Genomic DNA, 16,451 nt, shown 5'->3' with positions numbered 1-16,451 from the left:
TTATCTTAATTACATTTTTTTGGTCATCCAAATCTGCAGATTTTTGTACTTTTTATGAGATCATATTCACTTACCTCCTCTTACTACTCCATTAGTGCAAATGGCAGACATGGAGATACCTGTTAATGTTGTTACTACTACACTCAGACCAATAACTATGATTCCAAGACCTGAAAGATCCGAAAAAGAAAGTATATTCAAATGTACTCAAATACCTGTTCTGCTTAAAGGACTTAGTAAGATGGTGCCGTTTTCTGCAGAGGTTAGAGCAGATCTTAAACTTTAAGGCTCTGAAATGCACTAGAACTTTGTTTCATGAAATACCTGAGATGCACTTTTCCAGCAATATTATTTACTCATCTTCCAAGGGGTGGCTGAAATGTAAGGAGTTTTATAAATAAGGTATTAAACTGAAGATATCCACTGATACACATCAGTCTGGAAAATGAAAGAAGGGGTGCCTCTTGCTCTGTTTGTCCAAGGGTGTCCAACCTGGAATGCTCTGAATAAGAAAGACCTGCTGAAAGGGAACAGAAGAATTACATGAAAAGCCAGAAGCCATCCCTGCTCAGCAGTAGTAGGCAGGAGAATCTGAAATGTACTTCACAGACTGAACTGAAATCTGGGATTTATTAAAGGTGACGACTCAAACATGCCATAAATTGTGATTAGAGGTGGCTAGAATTGTTACCTTCCAGTTCCTTTAGATGTACCATTTGGTTTATCGACCCTCTGGTTTGCCTCATACGAAAATAATACATAAAGACCTTTTTGGGCTTGAAAGCATTAGTAACCCTAAGATTTTTACCTCCACGGACAAACCCATTAGTTGCTATTGCAGAAGTTGACAACCCAGTAATTGAGGTTACCATCGTGGCGAGAAGAATTATGATTACTCCAAGACCTGTCAGTAATAAGAAGATAAAATATTTTACTCATGTTCCTTGATTCCTGCAAATGATTCTCTCTTTAAATTGAATTTTCAGGCCAGAATCAGAGCAATAAACTGAAAAGATGGTTTCTTGACCACTTGCAGTTTGCAGAACATTTCCAAGGAGTCTCTGTCATGGCAGTAAATTATTCCCATCAGTCTTCACATAATGATTCTTTGTGACAGGAGTACTCTAGCCAGAAGTTCTTATGAAATCCACAGGCTGGAGGAAATGGGGAAACACATGTCCCTTGGCATGGATGCTTATATCTGCCTTTAATATACATCCTGGCTGTTTAAGTGAAGAGATCAGCACATTAACCAGAGGTCTTGTAAGAATACTTCTGTCTTTCATCAATTAATTAAATACTGAATCAGAGAAAGACTGATTGCATAGTGCGCCAGGACAAAGAGTCTACCAGGCAGCAAGATGAGTGCAAGCCTTCTCTAGTACTTGTCAAGCTGTTGAGTGCTGTGCTTCCCCACTTCTCTCCTCATCCCCCTCTTTCCCTGCAAAAAGTAGTTTTACTCTAATGCACGACAAACAATTGAAAAGGAGAATGCTGATTTTTAGATACCATTTACTTTAACAGGTGACCTGTAATGTATAATCTTAGAGAACTTAGAATATTTTTTTCTCTGATATCACAAATTGTATAGTTTAATAGAAATAATCAATTGAAGATCATAAAGATCATAATAATTGCAGATCAGAAATAATCATCTGAAGATCATTGATAGGTGATTCACTATAGGTGAACTGGGTTTCAGTAAAACTCTGAAATCTTGTATGTTTTTAGCCTTTTGCTATATGGTCAGGTTCCTGTTAATTTTGTGAAACTACTAGAAACTATGTGAGTAGGAGGTGCCTAGTATGATTTAGAATCATAGAAACGTTGGTTGGAAGTGATTTCTGAAGGCCTGTAGCTCAGCCTCCCAGCCATAGCAGAACTATTGCCAACACAGGATTCAATCAGTGATGGCTTTGGCTAGCTGGGTCTTGAAAATCTCCATAGACAAAGATACCAAACCTTGGTTTACATGTTCCAGGACTAGACCAGCCCAAAGAAGGTTTTTCTTTGTATACAAACTGGACCTCCCAAGCTGCAACTGCAGCCATTGCATCTGTTATATTTTTTTGGCAGTACCAAGAAAAGCTTGGCTCTGTAGTTCCACAATACTCCATTGTTTCACATTAGGTGAAGACATAATATGACATTTTTCTCTCAACCTTATTGCTTTTATTTCCATTTCTATCTATGGGAGGAGAAGAAAAAATTTCTAAAAAAATGAAACTATTACAGTTTGGTGCCAAACATGGAATCAGGTCTTAGTTTTATCTGAACTTGTTCAGGCTTAGGCAATAGCTCTCTTGTTTCTGTAAGGTACATAGGTCTTCAGTGTGAAACTGAAGATTGTACATTGCTTATAGCAATGTTTATTGACCAGGGTTCATTCAAATTGAAACTTGGATCCTACAAGTGACATCCAGCTAGAAGTAGTACAAACATACTGATTTATCTGCTGTATTTCTACCTTCTGGCTTCCAGATCAGATTCCTAACTTCATTCTGGATAGTTATAGACATCCAATCCCTGAATGAATGTTGTTTGCTGCTTAAATTACACCCATGTTATCACAATCCTTTAAGATAGAGCAATATAATGTGTCAGCTATAGATGATATACAGCATAGTGTAGGATATTTAAAGTGATTTAGAACTCTTAATAAATCATGTTTATCCTTTTGGTTTCTGACCTCTCACTATAGTGAGTCATGCACCTATTTTGTATGTAGGTCTGTATTAGAAAAAACCCCAAATGGTCATTCCTGGTTAGTTACTGGTGTATAGAAGGATAATGTTAAACCGTGCAAATTTTGTGCCTGAGAAGTGGCTGAATATGACTTTTAATCTGCTGTTTTAATCTTAAATTGAGTAAGTTAGGTCTGTTCTTAAAGTATTTTAAAAATTATTTGTAAGTGCATGTGCATCTTAAGAAGTTTTTTTCCAGGATATTCTATTGTATTTCACAATTCATGTTGTTAACGTGTATATGATAAAATAGGGTCAGATATTTTGCTAATTTAAGGGGTAATATCTACTTGGGAAGGTTTTAATGTTAATTTAAAAAATAGTTTAACCTTTAAGATGAAAAGAGCATAAAATAAAATGACTTATCCTAAACATCATTGTAATACAACTTAATATAACATAACTGTAAAACATAAACGTGGTGGTTTTCCCTGCCTTTAACTAACCATTCCATGTACAGGTACAAAAACAGACTTTGGAGAGTCCCCAGGTGTTAGGTGGAAATAGCAGACTAGTTTTGGACCTGGAACCTTGTGAGTACCATACTGTCCCATTTTTTCCAGCTGATGATGAACAGAGGACCTTGTTGGAACATTATCTTTTTCTCCTGTTTTTACCCAAGACAGCCTATCAGGATATGGAAATAATTGGGTTTTCTCTCTTCAACCCTCTAATGATGGAGATATAAAGGATGCCCAGATGGTGGTTTAACTGACTCATTTAATTTCCATGTTAGTAGCAGGACCCAATGAAATCCCCGAGCCTTGGTGATGATGAGCTTCCATTGCTGTTCTCCTTAAGCAGCTTGGCTGGGGACTTAAAGCTCATTGCTTATAAGACATTCAGAAAATGCATTGAGAAATTATTCAAATGGAATTTGATGTCTCTTTTTCAGAAGTAAAGTCAACCTCCTTACATAAGGCATGCAGTTTTAAAAAGCAATAGTAGAGCAATAAACCATAAGAAAGGAGAGTCTGCTTATCAATGAATTAAAATGGTAAAATTAAATGTGAAAGCAGAAAGGCTGTAACTGATGTTGGTGCAAATTAATGTTAAAATCTGATTAAAGTTTAGATTGAAAACCAGGCATATGGCCGCTAAGTAAGTTGTTCTAAAATGAATTACTCTTGCCTATGGCTATTCTCACACCTCAAAACAAAGTAATACTTCTTGATGATCTCAATAAGTTACTAAACTGCCCTTAAAAACTAATTTTGCATGAAACCCCAGAGCAAAGTCTTGGCGATATTAAGATGCAGAATTTTCATGGCAAGGCATATACTTATGAGCGCCCTGGGCTGTAGGCTCTCATTTGGTATGCATCATAAAACCAGCAAGCACCCCTTTGTCAGGCACAGCGCTGGAGTAACGCATGGAGCACTGCAGAAGTAGGCAAAGTTCTTCCGCTGAGTTCTGGAACTTTTATTGTTTCAGATTTTTTTTCTACTCGTGTCTCTGTAAGTTTGTGGTTGGATTTTTTTTTTTTTTTCTTAATAAGCATTTAACTTGTTTCTCTTTTTTAGAAAGCCCAGTCTCGCTCCAGTGAAACCTCTGTGAAGATACTGGGTTTGTTGGAAATGAGACTCTTAACCATGCAGAAATTTGGATGTGTTTCATTTTGGTTCCATTCACAAGGAAGTGAATGATACATTCAGTCTGAATTTGAGCACTCAGTTTTATCCAAGACCAAGAGAACTGTCATGCTGAGGCCAGAGTTTGGACTCTGGCTCATGTCCACTTAGTATTTCTGTTCTGTGAGAATCTGAACGGGAATACTTGTCATCCAGTCTTTGGATTGCTGTTTTTTGACACCTGGGTGGCAGTCAAAGATTAGGGTCCTGCTGTATGATCATGTAACACAGAGTGACACTGCCATTGCAGTTCATGTTTCTGTGCTTCCACAGAGCAGCAGCTCTAAAAAAGAAGTCATACCACACAACAACTCCTGATGCGTTGCACCTTACTGAGCTGCTTCTGATTGCTGGGGATTCTTGCAGTGTTATGAGCCCTTCCCTCTCTCACTGGCTTCACTGAACACTCAACAACATGCTGGTTGGTGACCTCAGGGCCCAGTCTCCCAGGGACTGGGGTCTGGAATTCAGATTAATTAAACTGCACAATGAAGAAGTGAAGATACAGCACAATGAAGTGTACTTAGTGAATTTATATGAAAGCTGTAGCAAAGTTTTTAAAACTTAATGCTTCATTGTACAGTAGTATCTAGTGCTATGCTATAGTTAAAAATAACAAAATCCTGATGAGATGAGACCTCCTTCCAGTTCTGTTTTCATCTTTGCAGAAAAGTGTGAAGAAGTGTTGTTTTTAATATGTAGATGACAAGGTTTGGGATTCACAGATAAGCAATGTGTGAACACTTAAAGGTTAACTCTGTATGCACATATTAGAAATTGGCCCGAGTCATGAAGTTTACATCTGTTACAGGATCTAAATACAAATTTCACCAAAGCCTAGAAATATTCAAATGTGATGATCATATGCATAGTTAACAGATCTGTGCCTCTAAGCAGTAATTTGGCTGTGAGTCTGGAAAATTCCAATAGTTTGGAGGATTAACATCATTTACCCTGGCAAGCATTTGAAAACATTATTTAGTTCAGCATGCAAATGCACATCTCAGATTATATATTAATCATGATCATGTATAGTTTATCCTCTTTATCCCTTTCAGTATTGAAAATTATATTAAATAAGTTACATACCAATTCCTGCTTGACCTACAATCCAGGAAAGGCGAATGAAAAGCATCACACCCCAAATATTAAGCATACATCTTACCTAGGTTTTAAACAAAAATTACTGCATTAGTGCAATGTTGAAAGTAGTGTTAACAACAAGAAGGGCAACAGTGTGTATCGCAGGCTTTTAAAAAGCACCCCAAGCATCCCTCAGGCCCTCCTCCCTCTCTTATTTCTGAAAAGGCCTTAGTGTTGTAGAACTAATCTTACAGTCTGTTTTCTTTTTTTTTTTTTTTAGGAATGGAGATAAGATTCTCACCAGCACACCCTTCACCCATCCAAACTTGACAAATCCTGTTTTGTTTTCTTCTTCCTTGCTGACTGCTGTCTCATCTCCAGTGGTGCTTTCTCCATTAGCCACTCTCTCGACTGAGCCAGTGCTCACGGCGATGTTCTGAAGGATCACACAGAAAACAAACACGCTTTTGTGCCAAGAGGACACCTGGCTGCATAAGACAGACATGGAATAAAAGAATTCCAAAGAGTTTTTACTGTCTCTGGAGCAGAGTGCAATATTCTGCTCGTACCAGGCAGCAGCAGGTGGGCTTTCTAACAGTGAGAAAAGATGGAAGAATGGCTTAAGCAGAGTAAATACACTGTTATCTGACACTAAATTGGTTTTATTGTAAACTCTATTCAACGCACATGTTGATATGTTAGTAGAGCATAGAACATAATGAGCGTCTTGTGGTTGGCCTCAACGTGCTGGTGCAACAATTTATGAATAATGTTAAGGGTAAAAACAGGGATAATTTCTCAGTAGTGAAAAGAGACCTAGCTGAGTGCTGCATGGCAAAGTTCTGTGATGAACTCTGGTGTTCTCTGTTGGATTAAGTAGAAACATCATTTCCGCAGCAAATGAGTAACATGTTATTGAAAACAGCCAGAGAAATACTAGTGAAATGTTGTAAATGAATAATCCTTTCTGTGGTTTAGCCACCTCTGTTATAACCATAGATGGAATTAGGAGTTGCCATATTTGTGACGCAAGTAGAATAGCCCAGTGCTTTAAATCATTCAGATACAAACAAAGATTCTGCCCCAGAATCTTTGAGGCAGTTTAGCATCATGGTATGTTTCTTTGGCTTGAATAAGAGTTAGGCACAGTACTGAGGTTTGTACTCATTGTCATTGCTGCTTTGTTTTTTTTTTTTTTTTTTGCAAGGAATTGGCATTAGGTTAACTGTTGCTAGGTATGGTCTGGGTCCTCTGCAGAGACCTTCGGGGAGGACCATAGCCTGGCAGAGGGTCAGAAGTGTGTGTCACTTCTGGAAAGGAATCAGGATGGTTTTAGGGTTTGGAGAGGGATGAAAATATTTTCAGGTTAACAAACAGGTCAAGGAGGGGAAACGTCTGTGATTCTGTAAAACATACAAAGTTGTTTTTTTTTATCTTGCATAAGCTTCAAGGGTGTTTCTGAATTTTGTCCATGGACTCCAAAAAACCCTAACAAGCCCAAAACAGACATCAAGTCCAACTGTATACTTTGCTTATGTTAATGCTTGGACTATCCCCTGTGGATTGGGGGTTGTAGCCGCTATGATGCAAGGTTGTAGAATGCCTTTGACACAATAAATCCAGGATCGTGCTCACAAATGAGAAATAACTGACTGGATATTAAATTTCAACATGGATTAAACTTGATTCCTATGGCCCCTTTGGTCCTAAGTGAAATGGGAATATAAGATCTATTGAAAGCCTGTGACTCTAGCTCTTGAGTTACTTAGATAATTTTGACTATTCTTACCCTAAAATAATAATGGATGTGTTTGCTCAAAATACAATAAATTATTAAAGTGAGTTAAGGAAGATTAGCAGAATAATACAAGGTTTCCTACTATGGTGTTTAGAATTTCAGAGAGACGAAAAATAAAAGGGTTCAGTCTTTGTACTTGAAACAAGTTGTTTCCTATGTACTTTGAATTAATTTGTGCTTCCTATGCCATTATCATAAGTTATGGCCTTAAACCTTCCATAAATGCATTTTAAATTGGTGTGCTTTAGTGAATGATTGGTTATTTACCAAGCAGCTGTACCTGTGCTACTCATGCATTAAGGCTGTGGAATAAAAGTGACAGAACATTTTGAAAAGCTACCAAAATAAAAAGTTAACTGCTTTAAAAAAAAAGAAAAACACAAACCAAAACATTTTTCTTTCCTTTTTCAGAAGAGTTCAGCCTTCACCTCTGCAGGGGATAAAGATGATGAGCTTGTCAAGTCTCCGTAACAAGTGTGGAGAATAGCCAAGATGAAGAAAGGTTAGATGATTTCTTATGTAGGGTAAATATTAAGCCCAAGTAATTATCACCAGCCATCAGCTGTGAAATAGCACTTAGACTATTTTTTAGGGATTTAATTGGCGTTTTATGGCTTAATGTGTGCAAAACCTGACACGTCTTGCTAAAAGATGACACACATTTGACTCCAGCAGTGTGGGAACTAGATACTTGAAGTTCTTTTCAGCCTGCCTTACATTCTGACATTTGGAAAATTACATATTAAAAAAGTGTGTTAAATATTAATATTTATCTTCTGATGTTAAGCCCAGCATCAAAGCACAATGAGAATGCATATGTGATGTTTAGAAATCTCAAGTCAAACATATGTCACTTCTTATCAGAATCTGGCAATGGGCTTTGACAGGATAGTTGTCTTCAACAATTTGAGTTTCAAAAAACTGAGTGGGGTGGGATTGCCTTGGGGTACAGTATGGTGAACCCAGATTTTAGTGTTAAAGATAAAAGGAAAAATGCATAATCACCAGAACTATATCTTGGGCTGTTAGGCTGACACCTGTACACACTCAAGGTGGCACTTCATCCCCTCCTTAGTGGTGGCTAGAGAGCCTGCTGCACGCTGCTGCTGGTGGAGAGGCACCCCATCCAGCTGCATGCACTGGTTTTGAATCCTGATAGGAGCTCGGCCTTTTCATACCATCTTAATTCTCTTCCCTACTTATCTACCATTTGGTGACCTTGTGTTTGTTTATTCTTCAGAATAAGCCCTGTAGACCCAAGTGATTTGTCCAAGGTCACAAAGTGGGTCCACGGGACAGCCAGGTATAGACTCCAGCCATGCTAATGGTGGGTCATTTGTTCCGGTGCTGTGGTTAGTGGCTCCCAGACCAGGCTACAGCTCACATAAGTGCACAGTGGGTTGCCAGTGTAACAAAAATCCCATTACCTCTGACATTCACCTCCCTATTATGAGGAGCATAAGATTATCCTTCTGTAAGCTGGATACTGGAAAAAGTCTGGGAGTGGCCAAGTCAGATGATGCTCTTTTCTCTAACAGTCCCAACCTGTGAAGTGATTTTTCCCTTCACTTTACTGTGGTATAGAATACGCCTTCTTTTTGATTTTGTCTAAGGAAAAGTCTTTAAAAAACCTAAACAAATTTATCTATTTGTATTTGATAAAAGCAAACCATTGACAGATGCTGCAGCAAGAAACCTGAATTTTCTGATAATGGTCAAAATTGAAAATACCTTAATAGGCTATTGTTCAGTATGTGTTAATTCAGCATTATGTGCAAAGCCAATACAATATTTTTCTCCTTTTTGACCACCACTGAAGTAAATTATTTCTGTAAGAGGAAGTTTATTTTGGGTATGGAAATGTGTTTAGTCCCTTGAGTAGCAGCTTACACATCTACAAATGAGTAGGATACCAAGTTCATATTCTTGCCTTTTCACATCTACTTTGCATTCACTTTTTGGAATAAAATGATGACCCAGGTAACCTGTTTCTTCTGTGTAAGCCATTTTGTGCAAGTCTGTGGAGACCTTAATTTAAATAAGTCAGGCCAAAACTAAGAAACTGTCCTAATAAGATCCTAAAGAATCAGGTCCTAATTTCCTAATGGCTATTTTTTTTCTTGATTTCATTATTTTGTATTAATCCTCCTTTGGACAGGTGAATCTTTATAGAGGATTGGAGTTTGGAAAAGATTGGGATCAGCACCCAAAAATCAGATGCTTGTCCAAATTATTCAGACCTCAGAAGTATGTAAACTGAGTGATAACAGCATGTTTTCTCGGGAGACTTCTCATTTCACTATTGCACAACACAGAAAAAGAATAGGGAGTTTTTCTGCATATTGACATTTTTAGTCTGAGTTTGATTATAGAGATGATCTCTCTGTCTTTTCAGCCCTACCCTGAATTACGCTAGTAAGAACCTCAAAAAAAGCTTGATTTTAATTCTCTAAGTAGGTGTATCCTGTGTCTCTCCTCTGCTTTTCACCTGTCTACCTATCTGAGGCAGTAATGTAGAAATTAGTGAATATCTGGTATTAAAGACTTACCAATTTCTCAAATTCTTTCCTGTGGAAATTTTGAAGATTATACCTGACCAATGTATATTCTTCTGACAAGTAGAGAGTAACAGAAGTGAGGAATGTAATGAAAAAAGGCATGTTTTGGTATTTCATTATTCATTAACTGTAGTGCCTATTTGGAAAAAATAAACGGACTCAATAGGAAGAGTCTGCTAAGAGGAAGTTGTTTTCCATAAAATCTATTGGTCATGTGTATCAGTAGTAAACTCCTACATGGTGTTAACCAAAAGTAGGTTCACTCAGAAGGGAAGAGGAGAAACAGCCTTAGAAAATCTTTCAGAGGCACATTAGCCATTTGTATCCTGCTTGGTAGTTCTCTCTGTAACTGTATTTTACATGGATATAGTCCCATCTATGACAAGAGCAAAGTCTAAACAGCTCCTCTATGTGACATATTAGGAGGAATTTAGCCAAATTATTCTTCCAGATTCTCTCCAAATTCATTGGCATAGTGAGCATGAAGGCCTACTAAATTAATTCACTGAATCTGTACCTGGAAACTACTATCCCTCTTCTCAGCCGACACTTTCAACCTCAGCACCCTTGTTCTGGATTCTTTCTTGCTCTTTGCATGGTTTATTACAGCAACAAATGGGTAGTGCTTTGGATTTCCGATTAGTTGGAATTGCATTTATTGCACATAACATTTTTTTACAATACTTATATGTATATAAATACAACAGAGGAATTGGTAAAACTTAGGTATGCATTGAGGTTAAATTCAGGTTTAGAATAAGTATGAATTGTGTAGCTTGGTTAAATTATGGATTTGTATTCATCATCTGCTGTCCTGACTCTTAAGTGAAACAGAAAATATTCAGTGGTTTTACACTTTTAGACAAAATTAAGCTATGTTTTTCTGCTAATCGAGTTTATTACTGTCACCCTTTAATGAAAATCCTTGCTTTGAGCAGGGTACAGAACAGAAAACATACTGCAGCTACCGAAGGAAAGAACGGTAAGTGATTGCTTGTACTTTCTCTCTTGGGCAAGGTCCATGAATTTAAGGATTTTCCTGTATTAATAAACAGAATTAACAGCCTGGAAATGGAATAGAAAAAATTTGTATCTTTCCTTTCCACTTACCTTTGCCAGTTGTTCATGAATTTCTAATAAGCTTGGTCTGCTGAGTTTATTCCCACTGATGCTGCCAGTGTTTCTATAATAATCAATTTTGGGAACTGGGTCCACTGTGTTATGGCCAAAAGTTTGTAGATAATACATTTTAGTGTGAGTGTCATAGGGATGTAAACTAGCTTCTGTTTTCTCACCATTTTGAAGGAAATTATCATATAATTCTCTTTTTCCTGGTCTGTAACTGATTCTCAGTCTATTATGTGCTTCATCGGTAAAAGATGTTTCTTCATAATGTGGTGGGTCAGAGCCCACATCCTCTTGGGGTGTTTCATTGTTGTCATGGCCTTCGTTAATGATGTTAACTTGAAAGCGATTTGCATTGGGATCCAAGAACACATTTGGGGAATTATTCATTGACATCTTCAGGGATGCTGTGGACTGGGGCCGCTGATCCGTTTACTCTTCTGGGGCTACAGCTAGTTAGTGGCAACTACAGCAAAAGGGTTGGTGCTGTTGCATAGGAAACCTTTGCTCGTGGAGTACCGAAGTTCTGAGGGATTTTTCATGAAATCTCTAAGCAGTCTTCCTAGTGCTGTCCACTGTGCTTCTGCCATAAAAAAGTAAGTAAAACATTTCTATTAACTTGCACAGTTAGATACATTTACTACCATAAATTCTCTCCATCTCACCTAATAGCAATGAGACTGTCATCCTATGACTTGTTGAGTAAAACTATAGTTGAGTCAAAGACTGAGTTTGTAGGGGTGTTTCCATCTGTGACAGATACTATCAACCCCTTAACCATAGTAGCCATAGTTTGGTACAGGCTCCAAAGGAGAATGCAAAGGCCAAGCCATAAGTGGCCAAGCATTCCTCTCTGCAAACCCACAAAGGAGCAGAATGATACAGTGAGCATTGATACCTTGGAACACCAATCATGCAATTAACATGAAAAGTGGGTGGTTTTTCCAAGACTCATTTATCAAGAAACAAAGAAATTTGTGGGTACAAGGAGTCTCATGCATACCTTTTCCATTGCATGTAATTTGACTGCAAGCCATACACTTTATTCCATAAATAACACAGCCTAAGTCAGTCTTCTTTGAGCTCTTCTGGCTAGGGAGTCTGGCTGTATGGTCATGATCTCCCCTTGAGTGGAGACCCCTCTCAAGGTTGCACTTCAAGGCAGAGAGACCTTTTACCAACTGCACATCTTTGGTAAGCAACTGCTATCATGTATAACCTTGCAGTCTGGTAACTTTGATTTGTGCCTTGGTAGTGTTGAATCAATCATTGTTCAGATGACTGTGCTGTACAGCAGTCAGAATGAACCTTGCCATCAAACTTTAAGTTGTGTTTTCACAACATCATATTAAAACCACTTTTGTTAGTACCTTTGACAGTGATTCTTTAATTGATCTACATCACCCAGTTGCAACAAATTGGCATAGCTGGCAGGATCCTAAATCAGGATTCACAACACCATCTATGTAACATGGGCTTTGGATCAGATTCTAAGTACCTAAGATTGATTTTCAAATACAGTGTTTCTTTTAATAATGCAGTGCTTAATTGAAGGCAGTAAAAGTGTACACAGTATAAGGGATGTGATACAAGAGTCTATGAAGTCCATTTACTGTTTAAGTTCCCCTTAAGTATTATGATAACTTGTATATTTCTCATAGTCTAGAATTATATTTGCTTGAATCAAATATATATATATATTAATCAGCTACAAAAGCTAGGCATCAAGTTTTCAGTAATTCCAGAATGGTGACAATTTTTGAGCAGGCAATTAAGATATAATAAATTTCTCATTTGTTATATAAACAATGTAATATTAAAGAATAAATAGACAACTGAAACAGATCTAAAAAATAGTGTTGGGTTCCCAAAATTATAATGGAGGAAATAAACTCCTACAGTAAAGTAATAATTATTAGCAAGATTCCAGTCATTGGAAGGTGCATGGAATTTTAAACTCAATTTTACATTTGTACACTCAAAACACACTTTAAGATTATTTGAAAGAAATTGTAGCAAGTCATAGGGTCATGCAGGTTGGAAGGGATTATGGGAGCTTATCTAGTCCAACCATCCACTCAAAGCAGAGGGAACATTGAATGTAAATCAGGTTAATTAGGACTTTCACCAGTCAGGTCTTGACATCCTCCAAGGACAGATTTCACAACCTGCTTTGTCAGCCTATTCTAATACTTAATTGTCCTCATGGGGTTGTTTTTTTTCCCCCTGTATATACAGTTGGAACCTTCTGTGTGTCACTCTGTGACCAACATCTCTCACTCTCCTGCTCTGCACCTCAGTAAAGAGCCCAGTTCTGCCTTGCCAGTAACCTCCTTGTGAATATATAGGGACTGGTTTGGTTTCCCTAATGCCTCATCTTCTGGTTAAACAAGATCTGTTTCCTTACAGGGCAAGTGCTCCTGCCTCTGACCATCTTGGTGTCCCTCCATCAAACACACACAAGTTTATCAACATTTTTCTTTCATGGGGAGTTTGGGTTCACAGGCAGACAGAAACTGGGTTCCAGCTGCAGTCTGGGTGCTGAGTAGAGGAGAATGATTGCTTTGCTTCATCTACCGGCTGTTGTGCTGTTAACACTGCCCAGGTTCAGCTTCACTGCTCAGAGGCCATGGTGCTGATTCCTCCAAAGCCAGCTGCTCTCCAGGTCCCTTCCAAGAGAGTTGTTCCCTGCCAGTGAGGCCCCAACCTGAATGGTGCACAGGGTTAGTCTGTCTGAGGTGCAAGATTTGCATTTGTCCTTGCTGAATGTCATGAGATTCCTGTTGGCCAGTTCCTCTAGCCTGTCTAGGTCCCACTGCGTTGTAGCCTGTAGAGAGGTGGACCTATGATAGCTGTACAATCTGCTTCCCACCTCCACTTTCCCACACAGAACCCCTCAAAAAAACCAACCAAGCAAACAAAAACCCTGAGAACCAAACTGGTACTTATATTTAATGCTTTTAGTCAGTTAAGTACCTTTGCAGCAATGTACAGGGTGGCCCAGATGGCCCTGAAACCAGCTAGTGACACAACAGCAATTTGTATGTCCTGAAATGTAGAGAGATAAAGGAGTGTGGTTGTGCAGACCTGTATAGTTCTGTAGGTCTGTTCAAACTGACTAAAACAGACCATGCTTAGACACTGAAACTCTGAAAGTGTATGTAAAAGGAGAAAGTTTTGGAAACAAAATATATCTATACAAAGGAATATATGAACTGCAGAGCTGGGTAAATAAGCCCATTACAGGTTGGGGTTTTTAAGTTCTATGCTTTTGTAAGAGGTGCACTACATTACCACCAGAGATTTTTTCCAATTTAAATTTCCTAATGATTTTGTAAAATGCATTTGGCCCTTTGGTACTGGAAGATAAAATACTGCATCAATATTTATATCTTAGTGATATAAATTTTTTCTAAAGTCACATATCAAAATTATAATTCCAAGAGCTGATAATCAAATGCCCTCCATCTTTAGTATGAGATATAGCTCAAGCATATTTCTTACTTCTTCCATCAGCTATATATAATATTCTGCTGTCGGCTCTCTGCTATCATATCACTTTATAACCCCCTCATATTTATGTTGGTTTTCCTGATTAATGTTTTGTAAGCCTCACAGCAACATATTACATTTATTTAGTTTATTTTATGTCTACTGAGTTTGGATGACTGTTGTTATTATTACTGTTACTACTTCTGAGGATACTACTACTACACATCTCTGATCAGAGATAATATTCTGCTTCCTTCAGCCTTCTAAAGTTGTAAAGAAGCGTTTCATCTTCAGGCACGAAGAAGCAAAACCAAATCCTTCGTCACTAAGGTCAGTGAAGCTAGGTTTGTTTCCATCTCCATGACTGAATGAAATACTGATTCTTTGATGACAACGAGACGTTTGCTACCAAGTAAAATGATTCTATAATTTCACTATCTTATTTCCATAATATTACTGTTGTGCTAGGAAAAGAAAAGCTTCTTACCTTTCTGCTGTTCTCAAAAATAATACTTTGATTTTCACAGTGTACTTCCAGAGGTCTCTCAACTGTTACTTGCCATTAATTTTGTGTTTAGTATTTTAGCATTATGCATAAATAATCAAGTTTACCTTATTCAGGTTATTTTAACTTACCATTCAATCCTGTGGGTTTAGAGAAAGACAATCTGCCTCTTTTATTCATGCATATAGCGTGTCCTTCTCTTTGAGGCATTAAAGTCTCTGCCTTATTGGCCAGATTTTTCTCCTGCTTAATACACTGAATAGACCATCCAATCATTCTCTTTCAAAACATTTCTAGATGGTGATTTAGAGAGGCATTCTGGCTTGTTAACTATTAACCAGCAAATGTACCTATCCATTACAATTACTGGGTTTATGGTATTGCAAAATTTCTAAGGGGGCCTGAAAATACTTTTGTTATCTCCATGCCCTCCCAGCTATGCCTGATTCAGTGCACAGATTGTGATCTATTTCTCAGCTCTGCATATATAGTAACGGAGATAACAAGAGTTCAGGCTTCTGCTCGGTACATTTTATGCAGAAGAGATTCCAGTGAAGTCAGTGGGACCTGTCATTGGTGGGTCCCCTTGCCCTACATGAATTTTTGAACCATTTGCTCTTAACTCTGTTTATACATTTATACATTTACCCTGTATATTTAAGGAAAACATTTGAAAAACCATGCTCTGTGTTTTCTTTCTGGGAAGGCCAACTCCCTCACCTTTTGGGGGTGCAGAGCAGGGTGAACAGGAAATGGTAAATCTTTGTAATCATAAGGGAATTCGATAATTGCTTCCAGCAATAGATTGGGTCAAGAACAAAAGACAGCACTGGGGTTCTTTGGGGTATGTGTGCTGTGTAGTTTAGAGATAACTGAACTATCTTTAACCCAGATAACATAAGTACCTTCAGCACTCTAACCTGAGAGCAGAGAGCTCAGCTCTGCTGATTAGGTGTACGTGAAAAGAATGGCAGTGTCAGGTCTCTGCAGTGGATGATCCTATCCAGCAATAACAGATCACATGAATAGGTGTACTGATATCTACCTTTGATTTTGTGGTTAAATTAACTAGGATAAATGCAATGTACCAAACATCTGAGGGTATGGCAATTTTTTAATGTAGAATCTGAAGCAGCTGAAAAGAATTGTTTGGTTTATAATTCAAATGGACCAGGGTAGATTTGTGTTGTCTGTGCCTCTTTAATATTCCTCAGACAGGATATCCATGTTCTTCCCTGTACAGTCAAGTATTTCATGTTCTAAATGGCACTTGAGGTCTGCTGTTCCACTGGCTGCCTCTGCCTGGTATATAGGGCAAAAGGGACAATATGTATTCTTCAGAATACATGCAAAAGAAACCAGCTGCTGTAACTGATCTCCTTGTCTTTGCTCCTTGTTGCAAACAGAGCTGTTTAGCAAAAGTGATGGTGCTTAAAATTCTGTTGCCAACCTTCTTAAAAACTGAATTGAATTTCTGTCAAGTACTGTCACACTTGCTAAACAGCTGTGTATAGG

At 38.0% G+C, this 16,451-nt stretch overlaps 1 protein-coding gene across 2 annotated transcripts in view; it reads right to left on the bottom strand.

The window, feature by feature from the left end:
• SLC12A1 (solute carrier family 12 member 1) overlaps positions 1-11,335 on the bottom strand; it is a gene marked incomplete at both ends in the record, with an annotated part of 47,034 nt that extends 35,699 nt beyond the window's left edge. The window contains 4 exons of one of the 2 annotated variants that reach the window (XM_084267773.1): positions 809-904; positions 5,465-5,540; positions 5,760-5,894; positions 10,925-11,335. In XM_084267773.1, the coding sequence (XP_084123899.1) occupies positions 809-904; positions 5,465-5,540; positions 5,760-5,894; positions 10,925-11,335 (718 nt within the window). Of the gene's footprint in view, positions 1-74; positions 171-808; positions 905-5,464; positions 5,541-5,759; positions 5,895-10,924 lie in introns of both variants that reach the window. The other variant, XM_084267774.1, reaches the window with a different exon arrangement.
• Positions 11,336-16,451: the final 5,116 nt, after the last annotated feature.

The sequence above is a fragment of the Gallinula chloropus genome (assembly GCF_964237585.1).
Source record: "Gallinula chloropus genome assembly, chromosome: 9".
NCBI classification, from domain to species: Eukaryota; Metazoa; Chordata; class Aves; order Gruiformes; family Rallidae; genus Gallinula; species Gallinula chloropus.
Note: the sequence above shows the minus strand (reverse complement) of the source record. Positions and strands in the feature narration are given on the sequence as shown.